Genomic DNA, 17332 nt, shown 5'->3' with positions numbered 1-17332 from the left:
GAACTCAACACCTCCAAATCCTGTAATTTTTATCTCTTAACTCAATCAAGACATACAAAATGCAAAAGGAACTCAGTGGGTCAGACAGCATAATTGCTATTTTGAACAGCGACCCTTCACCAGGATTGGTAAGGAAGGGAACAGAAGCCGGAATAAAAGGACAGTGGGAGGGAGAGGATCAGTAGCTGGCAGGTGATAGGTGATAGGTCATGGGGCAAGGCAGGAGGCTGTGGAAGGGGGAAACGGACAGAAGAATATGATGATAATTTGGGAGGTAATAGGTGGAGAAGTCAAAGGGCTGAAGAAGGAAACTGATTTGAGAGGTGGGGAACCAGAGGAAAGAAGATGAAGCCGATGGCAGTACATGAGGAAAACGGGGGGTGAGGTGGGAAAAAAAGAGGGGAGTTGTTAGAGAAATTGGCCACAATTATTTCCATCTTAAGTTCCCTGCCCAGTACTAAACTCTCAGGGAAGTCAGCACTTCTCTCATTGCAACACAGATCTGCACAGTTTTATTGCTCAAAATACACTTACAGAAACAACAAGCTACTGTACCAGTAGAATACAACTTTAACCAACTTGAAATATGGGCATGTTTGAAAAAATCCCACATATATAATACATGCAACATGGCAGAATTCCATTGAGTGAAATTGATAGGGATCAGTGAAAGTCATATTCAAAGTTATGAGTGTTTAGGGTTTCTGATGCCAGGAAGCTATAGCTTCTAGGAACTGGTGATCTATTGCTATTTTCTAGGGTGCCAAAGTCAGTCAACATCACAGCAGCATTAGGACAAGAACTCTTTGGATGGGAAACAACTTCCTACCCCCAGACCAGGGGACTACAGAACTCCCTACCACCACGTATGAAGTGTCAGCAGTGTTTACTTTCTTACTTGTGTCATAAATACACCTTTTGCTAAATGTCAATCTTCTGGAATATATGTTATTATTTGTTAATTTATTTGTGTAAATATCACTTTATATGTTGTGTGTGAGTTATATGTACTGTGTTGTAAACCGTGGTCTGGAGGAAAGTTGTTTTATTTGGGGTATACATGTATACAGTTGAATGACAATAAACTTGATCTTGAACTAGAACCTGAACTTGAAGGACATAGCAAATGCAATGTTCAAGCAGCTTATTAGGCATACAGAAAAGCATATTAAAACTGCTTTCAAGAAATCCTTAAAAGGCATTACATTTGAAGACAACTTGCTTAGCTGTAAACCTTTTGATATATTTCTCATAAACAGACATGATCCAAAATGCAAATGCTGCGACTCTAGAAAAAAATACGCCAGAGTTTCCCACGAGCTTCCCAACAAACAACACAGATATAGTAAGCTTCTGGATTCCATGTGGTCATTTATACCAAAGACGTTTCTGTCTGGAGGATGGACTGTGCTCGGGTATTCCTGTGGGTGGTACCATTCCCAGATAGTGACCCACTGTGCAGACTGTAATTGGATCTTAGTTGACTACATGAAGTCAGAATTCGCCATTTCTTTTTCAGTTCAACCTGAACCTGTAGATGAAGAATGGAGAATTTCTTGATACAATACAATACTGTACACCTATTTTCATGGTTCTTAATATAACAATTAATATACTATGTATTTAAATAAATACAAATACATATATTCAATTAGTTATTGAACTTTATTTAGTTATTGAAATACAGCATGGAATAGGCCATTCTGGCTCTTTGAGCCTCACCACTCAGCAAAGCTCCGATTTAATCTTTGCCTAATCACAGGACAATATACAATGACCAATTAACCTAACGCAGTCTTTGGACTGTGGGAGGAAACCGGATGAATCCTTATCTCCTCTCTCAATATTTCTCATATACCGTAGATTCCGGACTACAGAGCGCACCTGATTAAAAGCCGCAGGCTCTAATTTTAGAAAGAAAATCAATTTTGTACTTGTACAAGCCGCACCGGATTTTAAGCCGCAGGTGTCCCACGCTGTAATATGAGATATTTACACAGAAAGGTATTACACATGAGGATTTTTTAACTTTTAATTAAATCCGTATGGTAACATAAACAAATACATATTGCAAATGCTTTTTTTCGAACCGTGCCTGTAACACGGTTACTTTTAAATATACATACGTATCGGTAACACACAAATTACGTTGCGTATACTTTTTTACTGAACAGTGCACGAACAACATTCCAATATCTCCTAACGACTGGTAAAAAAATATATACTGCAGCCTACCAGGAAAAGTTATTGATCGCCTTTAACTTAAAAGCAGCGTTTTCGCTCGGGTCTAATGCGCTCGCCCCCTCCTTTCCGTTTATCACAAACCGGTGTTTTCCCACAAGACGCGGCGAAACTGGATGTGACATCATAGCATTCCGGGATGTAGTACAGAAAACAAATATACTTAAAACACTTCTAACTTTAACTAGAAAATACTAACAAATGAATTACTAAGCGAAAATATTATAAACTAAATAACTGCCATAAAGGCAGCACAATGCTTTTCTTCGAGTGTTTTCCATGTTGATGAGGGTGAGTACAAATGACTGATTTACAATAATTTAATTGTGAAAGTGCGCTTGATTTATCGTACAATTTCATTGGACCTCTGTGAACTACTCATCAATTTTATTGGTCTACTGTTACGAGGCAAAATGTTTTTGGCGGCATGAAAAAAAACCATGCATTAGCTGCACCGTAGTAAAGGCCGCAGTGTTCAAAGCTGTTCAAAGCGTGGGAAAAAAGTAGCAGCTTATAATCCGGAATCTACGGTATATTTTTTTGGAGATAAAGCGCAGTAACAGGTCCTTCTGTCCCAAAGAACCCAAACTACTTACTGTAATTCCATTACGTGACCAATTAAGCTGCGAGCCCATACGTACTTGGGACGTGGGAGAAAACTGGAGCACCCGGAGGAAACTCGCGTTCGCGGGAAGAACTACAAACTCCTTGCAGACGGTGGCAGGAATTGAACTCGCAGGTGCTGTAACAGTGTTACGCTAACTACTGCGTTACCCTGTTTAAACAATTATTATTTGTACATCCGTCAACTTTAACAATCTTCCTCAGTTTAGTGAAGAACAGTTCTAGGTGAAGCTTAGTTGCCTGACCTTACGGGAGCTCATACCGAGAACAATATTTCCAAAGGCACCAATTGAACTGACTCCAGTGTCAAAATGCTCAATTATAACTTCAAATCAGAACTGAAATAGTCTTTTAGCTGTGGGAGGAAGACACAGAGACTATGGAAATGAGGCAATAGGATAACGAGGTCATTGAGCATATCCAGATCGCAGAAGAGTAGATACTGACTTTATTGAGAAGAATTAGGGTGTATAAATCCCCAGGGATTGACAAGGTGTCCACTTCGAAGTTGTGGGAGGCTGGTGCAGGAATTGCAGGAGTGCTGCAGAGATTTTTAAAGTGTCCTTAGCCACGTGTGATGTGCCAGAGGAATGGAGTATAGCTAATGTCTTCCCATCATTCAAGAAAGTCTCTCAGAATAAACCAGGAAATTATGGGCTGGTGAGGCTGATGTCAGTTGTAGCTAAGTTATTGGAAGATATACTAAGGGACAGGATATATAAGTATTTGGATAGAGAAGGCATGATTAGTGATAGTCAACTTGGCTTCGGGCATGGTTGGTCATATCTAACCAACCTTGTAGAGTATTTCAAGGAGGTTACCAAGAAGGTTGATGAAGGAAAGGTGGTGCATGTTGTCTACAAGGCCTTTGACAAAATCACACATAGGATTCTGGTGCAGAAGGTTAACTCACTTGATCTTCAGGATAAAGAAGTCAACTGAATTCAACCACGAGGGAATCTGCAGATGCTGGAAATTCAAGCAACACACACAAAATGCTGGTGGAACACAGCAGACCAGGCAGCATCTATAGGGAGAAGCACTGACGAAGGGTCTCAGCCCGAAACGTTGACAGTGCTTCTTCCTATAGATGCTGCCTGGCCTGCTGTGTTCCACCAGCATTTTGTGTGTGTCAACTGAATTCAACATTGACTTACCGTAGGAAGCCAGAGAATAGCAATAGGAGATGGTTGTCTCTTTGATTGGAGGGCTACGTTTCAGGGATCAGTGCTGGGTCTATAACTCTTTATTATCTATATTAGTTATTTAGTTAATATTATGGTAAATTAGAACAAAAAAGTTGTGGATTACACTATATTGGGAGTATTGTGGACAGTAATTGAGTCTATCAAAGCTTGCAAGGTGATTTTGATTAGCTGGGAAATTGGGCTGAGAAATGGCAGATAGAATTTAATGCAAACAAATGTGAGACGTTACATTTTGGAAGGACAAACCAGGGTAGGTCTTACACCATAAGACATAGGAGCAGAATGAGACCATTTGGCCCCTCGAGATTACTCCGCCATTTCATCATGGCTGATCTATTTTTCCTCTCATCCCCAATCTCCTGCTTTCTCCCCATATCCCTTCACGTGCTGGCCAATCAAGAATCTATCAACCTCTGCCTTAAATATACATAAAGATTTAGCCTCCGCAGCTGCCTGTGGCAATGAATTCCACCGATTCACCACTCTCTGGCTAAAGAAACTCCTCCTCATCTCCATTCTATTCTGAGGCTGTGTCCTCTGGTCTTAGACTCTCCCACCATAGGAAACATCCTCTCCACATCCACTCTGTCAAGGCCTTTCACCATTCGATAGGTTTCAATTAGGTTACCCTTTATTCATCTAAATTCTAGTGAATACGGCCCAGAGCCATCAAACGCTCTTCATATGACAAGCCATTCAATCCTGGAAGCATTTTTGTGAACCCTCTTTCAACCCTCTCCAATGTCAACACATTCCTTCTGAGATAAGGGACCCAAAACTGCTCACGACACTCCAAGTGAGGCCTCACCAATGCCTTACAAATCTCAGCATTACATCCTTTCTTTCATATTCTAGTCCTCTTGAAATGAATCCTAACATTGCATTTGCCTTCCTCACCAGAGACTGATCAGGGCTCGGCCTGAAACGTTGACTGTTTATCCATTTCCATGGATGCTGCTTGACCTACTGAATTCAAGCAGGTGTTGCTCTGGATTTGCAGCATCTGGAGAATCTTTTGGATTTAAGATATACACAGTGAATGGTCAGGCATTTAGGTGTGCCATAGACCAAAGGCACTTGGGAATATAGATCCATAATTTCTTGTAAGTGGCATCACAGGTAGATAGGGTTATAAAGGCAGCTTTGGCTCATTGGCCTTTGACGCTGTCTGAAAGGAGTTTATACGTTCTGCCTGGGAGTTCACGAGGAGGATGTGGTGTTCTGGTTTCATCCCACAGTCCAATGATATACCGGTTGGTAGGTTAATTGGCCATTGTAAATTGTCCTGTGATTAGGCTCGGGTTAAGTAGGTGGGTTGCTGGGTACTGCGGCTCACTGGGCTGGAAGGGCCCATTCCATCCTGAATCTTTAAATAAATACGTAAGAGCTTTCAGAATAGGACAAATCATTTCAAATCACCACACTGGGATGACCCAATTATAGACACAGAAGAAAAAAAGTCTGAGGAGATTAGGGCTGAAATTCACATGGTTCAGTCAATTTACAGGTCTGTACAACACATTTGTTGTCATTCCTAGAAGCTGATAGCCACTGTTTCTTGGGATGACATTGTCTATACTAGCCACCAAAGCTCCCTCATCCTGAATTCAACTGTTTCTGCCTTCATCTTGCCCATTTTAGATCACCATATTAACTCTGAGCTCACTGAGCACTAGTAGAAGCCATGAGCAATGCTAAAACTCATCTTTTCTAATGGTGTTGCCATTCCATTCCATGCCCTTGCTGCAGCACACCCCTATATTAACTCTCCCTTTTGCACTTCCTGCTCTAAAGTTACCTTTCTAAAATCATCACCCCCTCCCCCTTCACTGCATTTCGTATTTTGAAACCATAACTTCAAATCCTGGATTGTGTTAGATTGGGTGGGCCGGAGAGAGTGGAATACAAGTTGTGACTGTGAAAATCAAGGAAAAAACGATCAGTAGATGCTGGAAATCCGAAATAGATACAGAAAATATTGGTCTTCAATGATAATTCTATTTAGCTTTTAGCAGATATTGCTTGACCCTGTTGAGCATTTCCACCATTTTCTCTTTTTACTAGAGGACTTGATGGAATATTGTAAAACTCGAAATGAGTAGATAACATCCTTTAGAGATTACACCAGTTTTATATTTGAATTTGTAGGGAGTTGATATTTATTGGGAGAGGTGATATTTATGAAGAAAGCTCATCAGAGCCTCTGCCTGCTCAGGAGCATAAAGAAATCTGGCATATCAGTGTTGACCCCTATCAATTGCGTGCAACTGCATGAAACTGCAGAGAGCTGTAGGCACAGCTCAGCATATCACATGAGCCATCCTTCCCTCTGTGGACTCTGGCCTTGCCTATTGCCACCTCACTAAAGCAGTCAAGCATAATCAAAGACACCATTCACTGTGAACATTCCCTCTTCTCCCATCTTCCATCAGGTAGAAGATACAAAAGTCCGACAGTTTGTACCAGTAGGCTCAGGGGCACCTTCTATCCCACTGTAATGAAGCTATTGAACAGTTCCCCAATATGATAAGGTGAGACTCTTGATTTCACAGTCTACCTCGCTATAATCTTGCACCTTACTGTCCATCTGCACTGCACTTTTCCTTTAGCTCTTACACTTTATTCTGCATTCCATTATTGTTTGACCTTGCATTGCCTGGATGCATTGTGTAATTGTCTGACCCTAATGAATACTACACAAGTCAAACTTTTCACTGTACCTCAGCACGTGCAACAATGATAGACCAATTTCATTTCCAATTTAACAGCTCTTTCTGAAACGCACATACAGTTACAATATTTGCTACTTAAGGCTCTGCACGGGACCTCAAGAAACTGCAGAGAATTGTGGATTTAGGTCTGCACAACATAGGAAACCTGAAAGCATGTACAACCAGGCTCATGAACAGCTTCAATTCCACTGTTATAAGGCTATTGAATGACACCCTAGTGTAATGAGGATGGATTCTTGATCACACAATCACCTGTTATGGATTTTGCACCTTATTGATTGCCTGCCTGCATCACACTTTATTCTGCATTCTGCTGTTGCTTGCCCATAAACTACCTCAATGGATCATCGTAATAGATGATCAGCATGGGTGGCATGCAAAGCAGAGCCTTTCACTGCACCTCAATACATGTGACAAAAGTAAACAAATTTACCAAACTGTTCACTAAAATTGGTAATTTGGTAAATTTGTTTATTTTTGTTGACAAAACCATTCTTGCTAACGTGCTGAAGGTGGGTCGGGATGTACAATATACAGCAAAATGCCCGTTACTGAACAACAATCAAATTATTTGGAAAGCAGCATGTATTTCATGAACAGGGAGGAAGAGAAACAACACCAAATTCCTTCAGGAAATGCAGGGCAATTTGCCCAGGAAAATTCAATGAAAGGTAGAAAGTTACATATTATAAGCAGAGAATCTGAAAAAAAGTCAGTAGTTGTAGAGCATCACTGAGAGATAAACAGAGAAATTGAGTTAATATCCTGAAATAAGTTATTTCAACAGAAGAACGAACCATTAATGTGACAGGAATATTGGCTTAATTGTAAGAGGATATGCTACTAATTCATATATAGGTTGCTGTTTCTTTGAAACAAAATGTTGGAATTAAGTATGCTACCAATTTATCAATAGTGTTCATTTTTGTAAAGTGAATTGTCAGTGGAGTTCTTAAGATATATTTTTGTTACGGTATGATTTCATATTCCTCTTTTAAGAGCACTCTGTAATTCTTTTTCTCTGAGACCATGTATAATTCTGAGCAAGCCCTATGTCAAGGGTATAGCCGCAAAGGAAAGCCAGTGTTTAATATTGTGCTCAACAGCCAATCTGTATAATTAATCGCGAATATGAAACTGGTAAAAAGTTTATAGTTATATTTGGGAGGAATTCTTGGGCACAATTCAACAACGCAGAACCTCCAGCGCAGACTGGCGATTATGGAGGAGGTCCTGAAGACTATGAAATTCAGTGGACAGAGGATCACATAATGTGCATCCTACTTTACATTTCTTACTACTTTATTGTGTGGATCCAGGCTGGGAGCACTGCCTGGGAAAATTAGTGTGTCAATATGATATCCCAGATTTGGTATTGGTGGAGAATTAAGTCCTGATTGCTGGACTGAAATAACAATATTCAAACTTCTATGAAATCATTTATCTTCCTTTTATGGACTAACTTTCAAGGACTATCTTGACTCATCTCCACACTAAACTGATTCCATAACCTATAGACTCTCTTTCAAAGACTCTACAGCTCATATTTATTTACATTTTTGTATATTACTATTACTAGTGCTTTGTATTTGCACACTGGTTGTTTGTCTGTCTTTATTTCTATGTAATTTTCCATTGTTTCTATTGTAGTTCTTTGTTCTACAGTAAATTCCTGCTGCTGCGTGTAAGGAGTTTGTATGTTCTCCCCATGACCATGTGGGTTTCCTCTGGGTACTCTGGTTTCCTCCCACAGTCCAAAGGTGTACTAATTGGTAGGTTAATTGATCATTGTAAATTGTCCCATGATTAGGCTAGGATTAAATCGGGGGATTGCTGGGCAGCATGGCTCCTATTTTGCACTGTATCTCAATAATTAATAAATAAATAAACAAACAAATAAATAAAAATGAATCTCAGGTAGTATATATGTACTTTGACAATAAGCTTACTTTGAACTTTGAATGATTCGTATAGTTCATTGAAAAGAGCAATAACTACTAAAAACATACCCAACCTAAACATTAAAATGTCATGTTTTGTTTGAGATTGTTATCTCTTCAAGATATTCAATAAACCAATGACTTAAGGCTCTGTCATTGACGTCTTCTGTATCTTTGAGAGTAGATTCTTCAAATGAATTACTGAGAAATTTTAGAGCAGCAATATCTCAAATCAGCAGGTTAACTCACCTCACTATTTAAAAAGCAGTACCAAACAGCAACAAAAAAGCCCTGCAAAAGGAACAAATTAGTTTTAAAAACATACAAATACTGTTGACATAATAATTTAAATAATAGAAGAGGAAAGAAATGATTTTTACCTGAAAAGATCCAAGACATAAATCAAATGCGATCCTTAGCTTCTTATTAATCTCATCTGGGATAAAGGCAAATACGATGTAATGGATTCCTAGTAAGAGGATCAGGAGCAGCAAGGATTTGGCAAGTCTCCTGGTTAATTGGGGAGAAGAGAAACAATCATCGGTTTGACGAAGGTTAAACTGGCAGCAGTGGCACACTTTAGGAAAAGACTTACTCACTGCAGAGAAACAGCAAATGCTTGTTCACTGTTATAAATCTTCAGGACTAAGGTAAATAAATCGGCTGATAATCAAATATTCTACTGGGAATGTTACATCAGCTGGTAGAACAGGTAGCTGCTGCGGAGAGAGAAGACCTTAAATAGTGTAGTCGAGCACTCCGTCCCTAACAACTGTCTTTGGGCACCTCTCCAAGACTGGTCTGCTTCACTTCCAGCCAGGCTCTGTCTGCCCACGGGAATAACAAGAGGAGTTGTTGTGGGGGCTGGACAGTTGAGACAACAGTGCAATATTTCGCATTGTTTCATGGAGAATCACTCCAATTTCTGCAATAATATCAACACTTATTCACGCACAATTGTCTGTGAAACATAATCCATTTAAACCTAACTTGAGGGGTCATGCAGAGGTCACTGTGGGAAAGGAAAATACTTTAATTGAAGTCCCTTATCGCCTGGTTACTGTTGCAATGGAATGATTGCAAATCCTCTCCAACATGGTCTGTTGTTTGACTGTTAGTTGGGAGGGGATTTATGCAAGACCAACATTTACTAACTGATCAGCAGATAAGAACAGTCTTTGAGTTAGCCACAACAGAGGAAAGAATGATTCAGATATGATTTTTGATCTCGCCTGCTTCTGGTTTTTTGGGCACTACCCTAAATTTACAGGTTAATTCATTTGCACAGAGCAGGAGCACAAACTGTTCCAATATTTTTTCAAGGTTAATCCATATACTTCTGCAATCAAGTAAAACCTCATTAATACTTTGATGGATGGCAATCAATAATGACTCGGTTGATATTGGCATTCTGTTTTAATTTGCTTAAAGATGAATAAGACTCAAGATCGCTTAAATGTCATTTTCAGTACATAAATGCAAAGAACAAAATAACTGTTACTCTGAATCTGATGCAGCAGGAAAAAACCCAATACACAATAAATATAAATACATTAATATTTATTATATAAATAAATATAAATACATAGATTAATTGTATATCCATAAAGTGATGTTAGGCATAGGGATGTCTGTACGTAAGGTGACTCTGACAGGAAATGATAAAGTAGCAGTGGAGGGGTGGGTAACAGGTGGAGGTGTTGATCAGCCTGACGACTTGGGAAAAGTAACAGTTTTTAAGTCGGGTGGTCCTGGTATGGAATTAGGTAGCCTCCTCCCTGATGTGAGTGTAACACAAATAACAAATTAGTATTCTCTTCTACGAGTTGTTACTCAGGTCTGAAGACTATACCAATCATCTGTGTGCTTGTGACCACACCAAAGGCCTAATTTTTCTGTCTGGGCTGTTCTTATAGTCAGAATCAGGTTTACTATCACTGGCATATGTTGTGAAATTTGAAACCTATCCTGGGTGATGGGGGTACTTAACGATGGATGCCACCATTTCGAGGCATCCGCTTTTGAAGGCATCGTCAATGCTGGGGAGGCTAGATCCCATGATGGAGCTGGCTGAGTTTACAACTTTCAGCAGCTTTTTTCAATGCTCTGCAGTGACCCCTCCATCCCAGATGGTGATACAACCAGTTGGAGCATCTGCCATGGAGCTGTTCTGTCAGTAAGCATAATGTCCAGTGTGGCTGAAGTTATTTCCCATGGTAAGGGAGTCTTGGACAAGAGGGCACAACTTCAGGATTGAAGGACGTCTATTTAGAACTGAGATGCAGAGAAATTACTTTAGTCAGAGGGTGGTAAATCTGTGGAATTTGTTGCCACGAGTGGCTGTGGAGGCCGAGTCATTGGGTGCATTTAAAGCAGAGATAGATAGGTTCCTGATTAGCCAGGGCATCAAAGGGTATGGGGAGAAGGCAAGGGAGGGTGGATGACTGGAAGAATTGGATCAGCCCATGATGGAATGGTGGAGCAGACTCGATGGGCCAAAATGGCCTGCTTCTGCTCCTATCTCTTATGGAATGGAGTTTTTGATTATCATTGGCCTTTCAAAGCACTTCATGATGATTGGTGTCGCCGCCACTGGGCAGAGTCGTTTAGTTCTGAAGGTGTGGAGTTCTTTGGTACAGGGTTGATGGTGGCTTATTTGAGAACAAAAGCCTAGATGAGTAACGTGTTGAAGATGTCCATGAAGACGGCAGTAAGCTGGTGTGCACATTCCTGAGGTGCTCGGCCTGGGATTTTGCCTGGCCCGGCTACCTTATGTGGTTCGACTCTCTGCAGAGTCCTTCTCACATCTGCCGCTCTTCCAGATAGCAGCCTCATAAAAGTTGTTTAGAGCATTAGGAGGCATCACTGGTACAGTCGGCGCTCTTTGCCTTGCCTGGTCAGTAATGTGCTTGATGCCTAGCCACATATACCAGAGATCATTATCAGACAGGTGTTCCTGGAATTTTTTTTGTCTGTCGGCAGTCTTTGCCCTCTTGATGACTAAAATGAGGTTTCGCCTGGTTGCTCTGTTCTGTAACTGGATTGAAGGCAGTGTCTCGGCTTTTAGTAGGGAATGTACCTCTGAGTCCAACCAGGGCTTCCGGTTGGGCTATGAGATGACTGGTCTTGAGGTACCAGTGTTGTCTACACACTTACTGAGGTAGCCAATGACAGATGAGGCATTTTCCTCAAGATCTGTGTCTACTCCATTTGTGGCAGCCTCTTTGAATATCTGCCGGTTCGTCCTTTCAAAAACAGACCTGAAGCTTAGAGAATGCCTCATTAAGCCGTACAGTGATGGTCCACTCGACTGGTTTCTCCATTTTCGTTAGCGGTCAGTATGCTAGGACTAGCATTGTGGAGATGTGGTCAGAGAGGTCAAGGAGAGGGCATGGGATGGCTTTGCAAGTACCACGTCTGTTTGTATATGCATGGTCCAGTCTGTTTTCTCCCCTGGTGACCATGGTGACGTTTTGCTGGAATTTGGGTAAAATGCCCTGCAGGTTAACATGATTGAAGTCTCCTGCAATTATGAAGAGACCATTTGGATGCTTGTTTTGTAGAGAGGTGATGATAGTGTAAAGCTCTACCAGTGTGTCCTTGGCATTCGTGCTTGCAGGGATGTAGTCAGTGGTGATGAGCACAACAGTAAACTCACTAAACAGGTAATGTGGCCGGCATTTAACTGTAAGATGTTCAACTGCCCCAGAACAGTGACTGCTAGCTACAGATGAGTTTGTGCACCAGTCATTGTTAATGTACACACACAGTCCACCTTCTTTGGATTTCCCCGACCGGGAATTCTTGTCTGTGTCATCCCGTCGAATCGAAACGCTGAGTCGGGTGTGTTGCTGTTTAATCACGCCTCAGTGGAAGCCAGAGTGCAGCAGTTTCTCACCTCTTCCTGTGCATTCATTCTCAGTCTCAGTGAATCCATTTTATTTACCAGTGAGCGGATGTTGTGCCAGGAGACGTGATGGTCCTACCAGCCCGGTCAGGTTAGCTCTCAGCCTAGCTAGTGCCCCAGCTCACTTCCACATTTCTGCTTCCTCTCTCACTGCCTGCATCTGCCACCTTTTCTGCTGAGCCATTTCAGACAGGTCATTCTCTCCCAGTCACTGAGCACCACCATTGTCTCTGCTGCTGGAGGACTAATTGGAATTTTGTCTAGAAGTTCAGCAGCACTGTATTTGTGGGGTGCTAGGTGACTGAAATGCCTGACTGGAAACTTTGAAACACTATTGAATGCTAGCACCTTCACTGGGAGCCGGAGTATGCGCTCCGTCCTTGCGTCCCATCATCTTAAGTTAGTGGTACAGCCAACAGTAGTCCTGAACCCACCGGGCAACTGAATAAAGCACCTCTAGCCAAGAACAGATTTGTTTACCAGAATACTAGAATATTGCATTTAATTTTCCAACAATGTCATGACAACAACAACTAATTTTGACATAGCCAATACAATAAAAGGATGCTTTGTTAGTCCATGGATTTTTTTTATCTTGAAGAATAGTGTGTCTTACTCTCTGACACCTGATTTCTGAATGGTCCATGAACCCATTACCAATACCTCATTAGTCCTTTTTATTTTGCACTATCTACCTATTTTGCAGTTTTTAGTAACTTCAAGTCTTTGCACTGTACTTTGCCACCAAACAACAAATGTCACGCCATGTAAGACAGTGACAGTTGTAATAGCAGTAATGTAATCCCTCGAGTCAAGGATGATGTTCTCCTAAGGGATTTTCTGTTGGTGGGTCCTCAAGTGGCTGCAGAAGCTGATCCAGGATCCAGATTGTTTCATGGCCGTCTGTGGGAAGGCAAATCTCATACGTACTTTGATAATAAATGTACTTTGAACTTTGAACATATTCTGGTGCAGTGTGGTCAAGAGAAAGTGGGAACTGTGGTTAGTGGTTGGAACTTTTGATTGTTCGGTCTCTCCTTGCACAGCTGCAGCTTGTCCTCTGTGGCACAGCAGAGGTCGACCTCATCTAGCACAGCTGCTGAACCTGATTTTGATGTTTATGATACAGAGGTACAAACCTAGAATGTGCAGTTCAATATTTTCTACTGCGAGCTCAGCATGGAAGATCAGATAACTTTCTTACGTGTACTGTGAGCTGCTCTTGCTACTAACATCCGGTGACTTGAGCTTCTGCATCAGTATTCGTGTAATATTAATAAACAGGAAGAAGGTTATCTGTGAATTAAATAAGAAATGACAGATGAACTGCATTCACTCCCGAGGACGTAAAGGTGCTTTTTTTTTTTTGCTTTTTCTAACTTTAAATGTAAAGCATGTTATTTAATACTTCACAGTATTAAGCTTGTACAACAAAATGCTCTGAAATTGCTACATTTAACACCCAGCATACATTGAACTCATTTGTACTTCAAACTTGCAATTTAAAAGTTCAAAGTCCAAAAGTTCCAAGTGAATATATTGTCAACGAATGTGAAGGGCACCAAATACTACCCTGCAATTCTTTTTTTGCCGGCACTCACAGTAGAACAAAGAAATACCAGTAGAATCAATGAAACACTACACTCAAAGACTGGCAAGCAACCAGTGTGCAAAAGAAGACAAATGGTGCAAATACAGAAAAAGACAAATAATGATTATAGTAAAAAATGCTGAAGGAACTCAGCAGGTTAGGCAGCATCGCTGAAAATGAATAAACAGTCCATGTTTCAGGCTGAGATCCTTTATCAGGACTGGAATGGAAGGAGGTAGAAACCAGAATAAGAAGACGGGCAGAGGGGAAGGAACACAAGATACAAGGTGATAGGTGAAGCCAAGTGGGTGGGGAAGGGAAAGTTAAGTACGAAGCTGAGAAGTGATAGTGGAAAATGTAAAGAGCTGGAGAAGAGGTGAGTAGACCATGGGAAAAAGCGAAAGAGGAAGGGAACCACGAGGTGGTGATAGGCAGGTGAGGAGAAGGGAAGAGGTAAAGAGGGAACCAGAGTGGGGGAATTGAAGGGGGGGGGGGAAATTAAAGAAATCAATGTTCACGCCATCAAGTTGGAGGCTATCTAGGCGGATATGAGATGTTGCTCCTCCAGCCTGAGGGTGACCTCGTTGTGGCAGTAGAAGAGTACAAGGACCAATGGTCTGCGTCCTTACTACAATCTTTCTACCAATCTGAGGCAAGTTTATAGTAAATGCCATCTCAACACCAGATTGTCACCATGTGCTATATTATACAGTAAATCACAGATGGTGAGAACATGGTATTGATAATTTTTGTTCAATTTTTAACCTATATTTTAGCACTGGGCCTCAAGATACAATGCCATAAAGACTATATCATTCTGTATTATCCTTAGAACAATCAGTGGCATACAGTGATGCGAACTGCGTCAGCCAAAGGTAAGATTGTTTGACTAGATGCAAGAGTTAATTTATGAACTTACTGCGATCGATAACACGATGCCTACTCGGAGTGTTGTCCATGGAATGGGGTGATCATTTGTATCCCAGCATCTAAATCCAAAGAAATACGTGCATTTTATAGAAAAATGGTACAACATTTACAATAGAGTTATGCCATTCTGCTCATTATGTCTTTGCCAGTCAAGAAAGAGTTACCCAGTCCAGTTCCAATCCTATGCACAGCATCTGCAGCAGAATGCCTTCTGGCCCAATGAGCCCACACCGCCCAATTACACCCAATTAACCTACTAACCTCTACATCTTTGGAATGTGGGAGGAAGCTGGAGCCCCTGGAAGAAACCCTTGTGGTCATAGGGAGAATTAATAAACTCCTTAAAGACCAGGAGTGGATTCCATTAGTGTCGAGAGTGCTGTTAATGCATTATGCTATCTGCTGCGCTCTAGCTCTACCGGCCTCACGGGGAGTGAGTTCCCGATCCATCACCCAATGGCTGAACATTTCTCCCCACCTCTCATTCTACAAGTTCATTTGTAAATGACCAAGTGCCCCCTAAAGTTTGGTCTCACCCATGAGGCGAAAACAATTCCTTCCTGTTTACTGTATCAAGATCCCTCAGAATTTCTTTCACATCAGACTCAGATCGATCGAAATTTGATTTGGCATGGAATAGGACATAGTCACATTCAAAAGTTATTTTGACCTCAATGGGAATAAACTAAGAAGCACACATCAGAGAGTTTACTCACATTTATCTGAACAGAAAGATTAACTTACAAAGTTGAGACTGCCCGGAGTGAATTGCCCTCTTGTTACTTAGGAAAGAACTTCTTATTGGCAAAATCATGTTATATACTCACATGACTGGTCTTTCTATGCCAACATATGGATAATTAAGCATTACTTTAAAAATGGGTCAGTGCCTGATAAGTATATTTCACATTTGTTACAAAGGTCTACCAAAGGTCAAAGTTCAAAGTAAATTCATTGTCAAAGTACATGTATGTCAACATATACAATAGTGAGATACATTTTCTTGCGGGTATACACAGTAAAACAAAGAAACACAATAAAATCAATGAAAGACCACACCCAACAGGGCAGATAAACAACAAGACAACAAATTGTGCAAATACAAAAAGAAAAAAAATCATAATAATAAGAAATTTCATGACGCAGGCAAGTGATAATAAACCTGATTCTGATTCTGAATAATTAAGCAAAAAATATTGAGAACATGAGATGAAGAGCCCTTGAAGCCCATAGGGTGTGGGAACAGTTCGGAGATGGGGTGAGTGAAGTTGAATTAAGTTATCCCCTCTGATTCAATAGTCTGATGGTTGAAGGGCAATAACCATTCCTGAACTTGCTGCTGTGGGTCCTGAGGCTCCTGTACCTTCTTCCTGATGGCAGCATCAAGAAGAGGGCCTTGCCTGGATGGTGGAGGTCCCTGACGATGGACGCTGCTTTCTTGTGAGAGGACTCCATACAGATGTGCTCAATAGCGGGGAGGGCTTTACCTGTGATGGACTGCACCATATCCACTTCACTTTGTAGGATATTCTGTTCAAGGGTATTGGTGTTTCCATACCAGCCCATGATGTCAATACACTCTGCACTACACCTCTACAGAAAATTTTCAATGTTTTAAATTACATTCTGAATCTTTGCAAACTTCTAAGGAAGTAGAGGTGCTGGTGTGCTTTTTTCTTTGTAATGGCACTTACATACTCGATCCATTATAGATCCTCTGAAATGATAACACCTAGAAATTCAGAGTTGCTGACTCTCTGCACTTCTGATCCCCCAATGAAGTCTGGCTCATGGACCTTTGCTTTCTTTCCCTCAAAGTCAATAATCAGCTTTTGGTCTTGCTGATGTTGAGTGACAGAATGTTTTTGTAGCACTACTCAGCCAGATTTTCAATCTCCCTACTATTTCATCACCACCTTTGATTTGGTCCATGGCAGTGGTGTCATCAGCAAACTTAAATGTGGCATTGGAGCTGTGCTTAGACCCTTGGTCATAACTATAAAGCGAATAAAGTGAGGGCTAAGCACACAGCCTTATGGTGCATCTGTACTTTTGGAGATCATGGAGGAGATGTTGTTGTCAATCCAACCTAACTGGAGTCTGCAAGTGAGGAAATTGAGGATCCAGTTTTACAAGGAGGTATTGAGGCCAAGGTCCTG

General features: G+C 41.1%; 1 protein-coding gene across 3 annotated transcripts in view; it reads right to left on the bottom strand.

The window, feature by feature from the left end:
- Positions 1 to 489: 489 nt before the first annotated feature.
- Positions 490 to 17332, bottom strand: part of LOC140732348 (vasoactive intestinal polypeptide receptor 2-like) — a 152019-nt gene continuing 135176 nt past the window's right edge. For all 3 annotated transcript variants that reach the window (XM_073054860.1, XM_073054862.1, XM_073054859.1), the window contains 5 exons: positions 15163 to 15232; positions 13857 to 13948; positions 9126 to 9255; positions 8995 to 9036; positions 490 to 1531 (listed from right to left, as the gene is read on the bottom strand). In XM_073054860.1, the coding sequence (XP_072910961.1) occupies positions 1373 to 1531; positions 8995 to 9036; positions 9126 to 9255; positions 13857 to 13948; positions 15163 to 15232 (493 nt within the window). In that variant the 3' untranslated portion in view covers positions 490 to 1372. The remainder of the gene's footprint in view (positions 1532 to 8994; positions 9037 to 9125; positions 9256 to 13856; positions 13949 to 15162; positions 15233 to 17332) is intronic.

This window comes from Hemitrygon akajei, chromosome 8 (assembly GCF_048418815.1).
Source record: "Hemitrygon akajei chromosome 8, sHemAka1.3, whole genome shotgun sequence".
NCBI lineage: Eukaryota > Metazoa > Chordata > Chondrichthyes > Myliobatiformes > Dasyatidae > Hemitrygon > Hemitrygon akajei.
The sequence above is the reverse complement of the archived record's forward strand: the minus strand, read 5'-3'. Positions and strand labels throughout refer to the sequence as shown.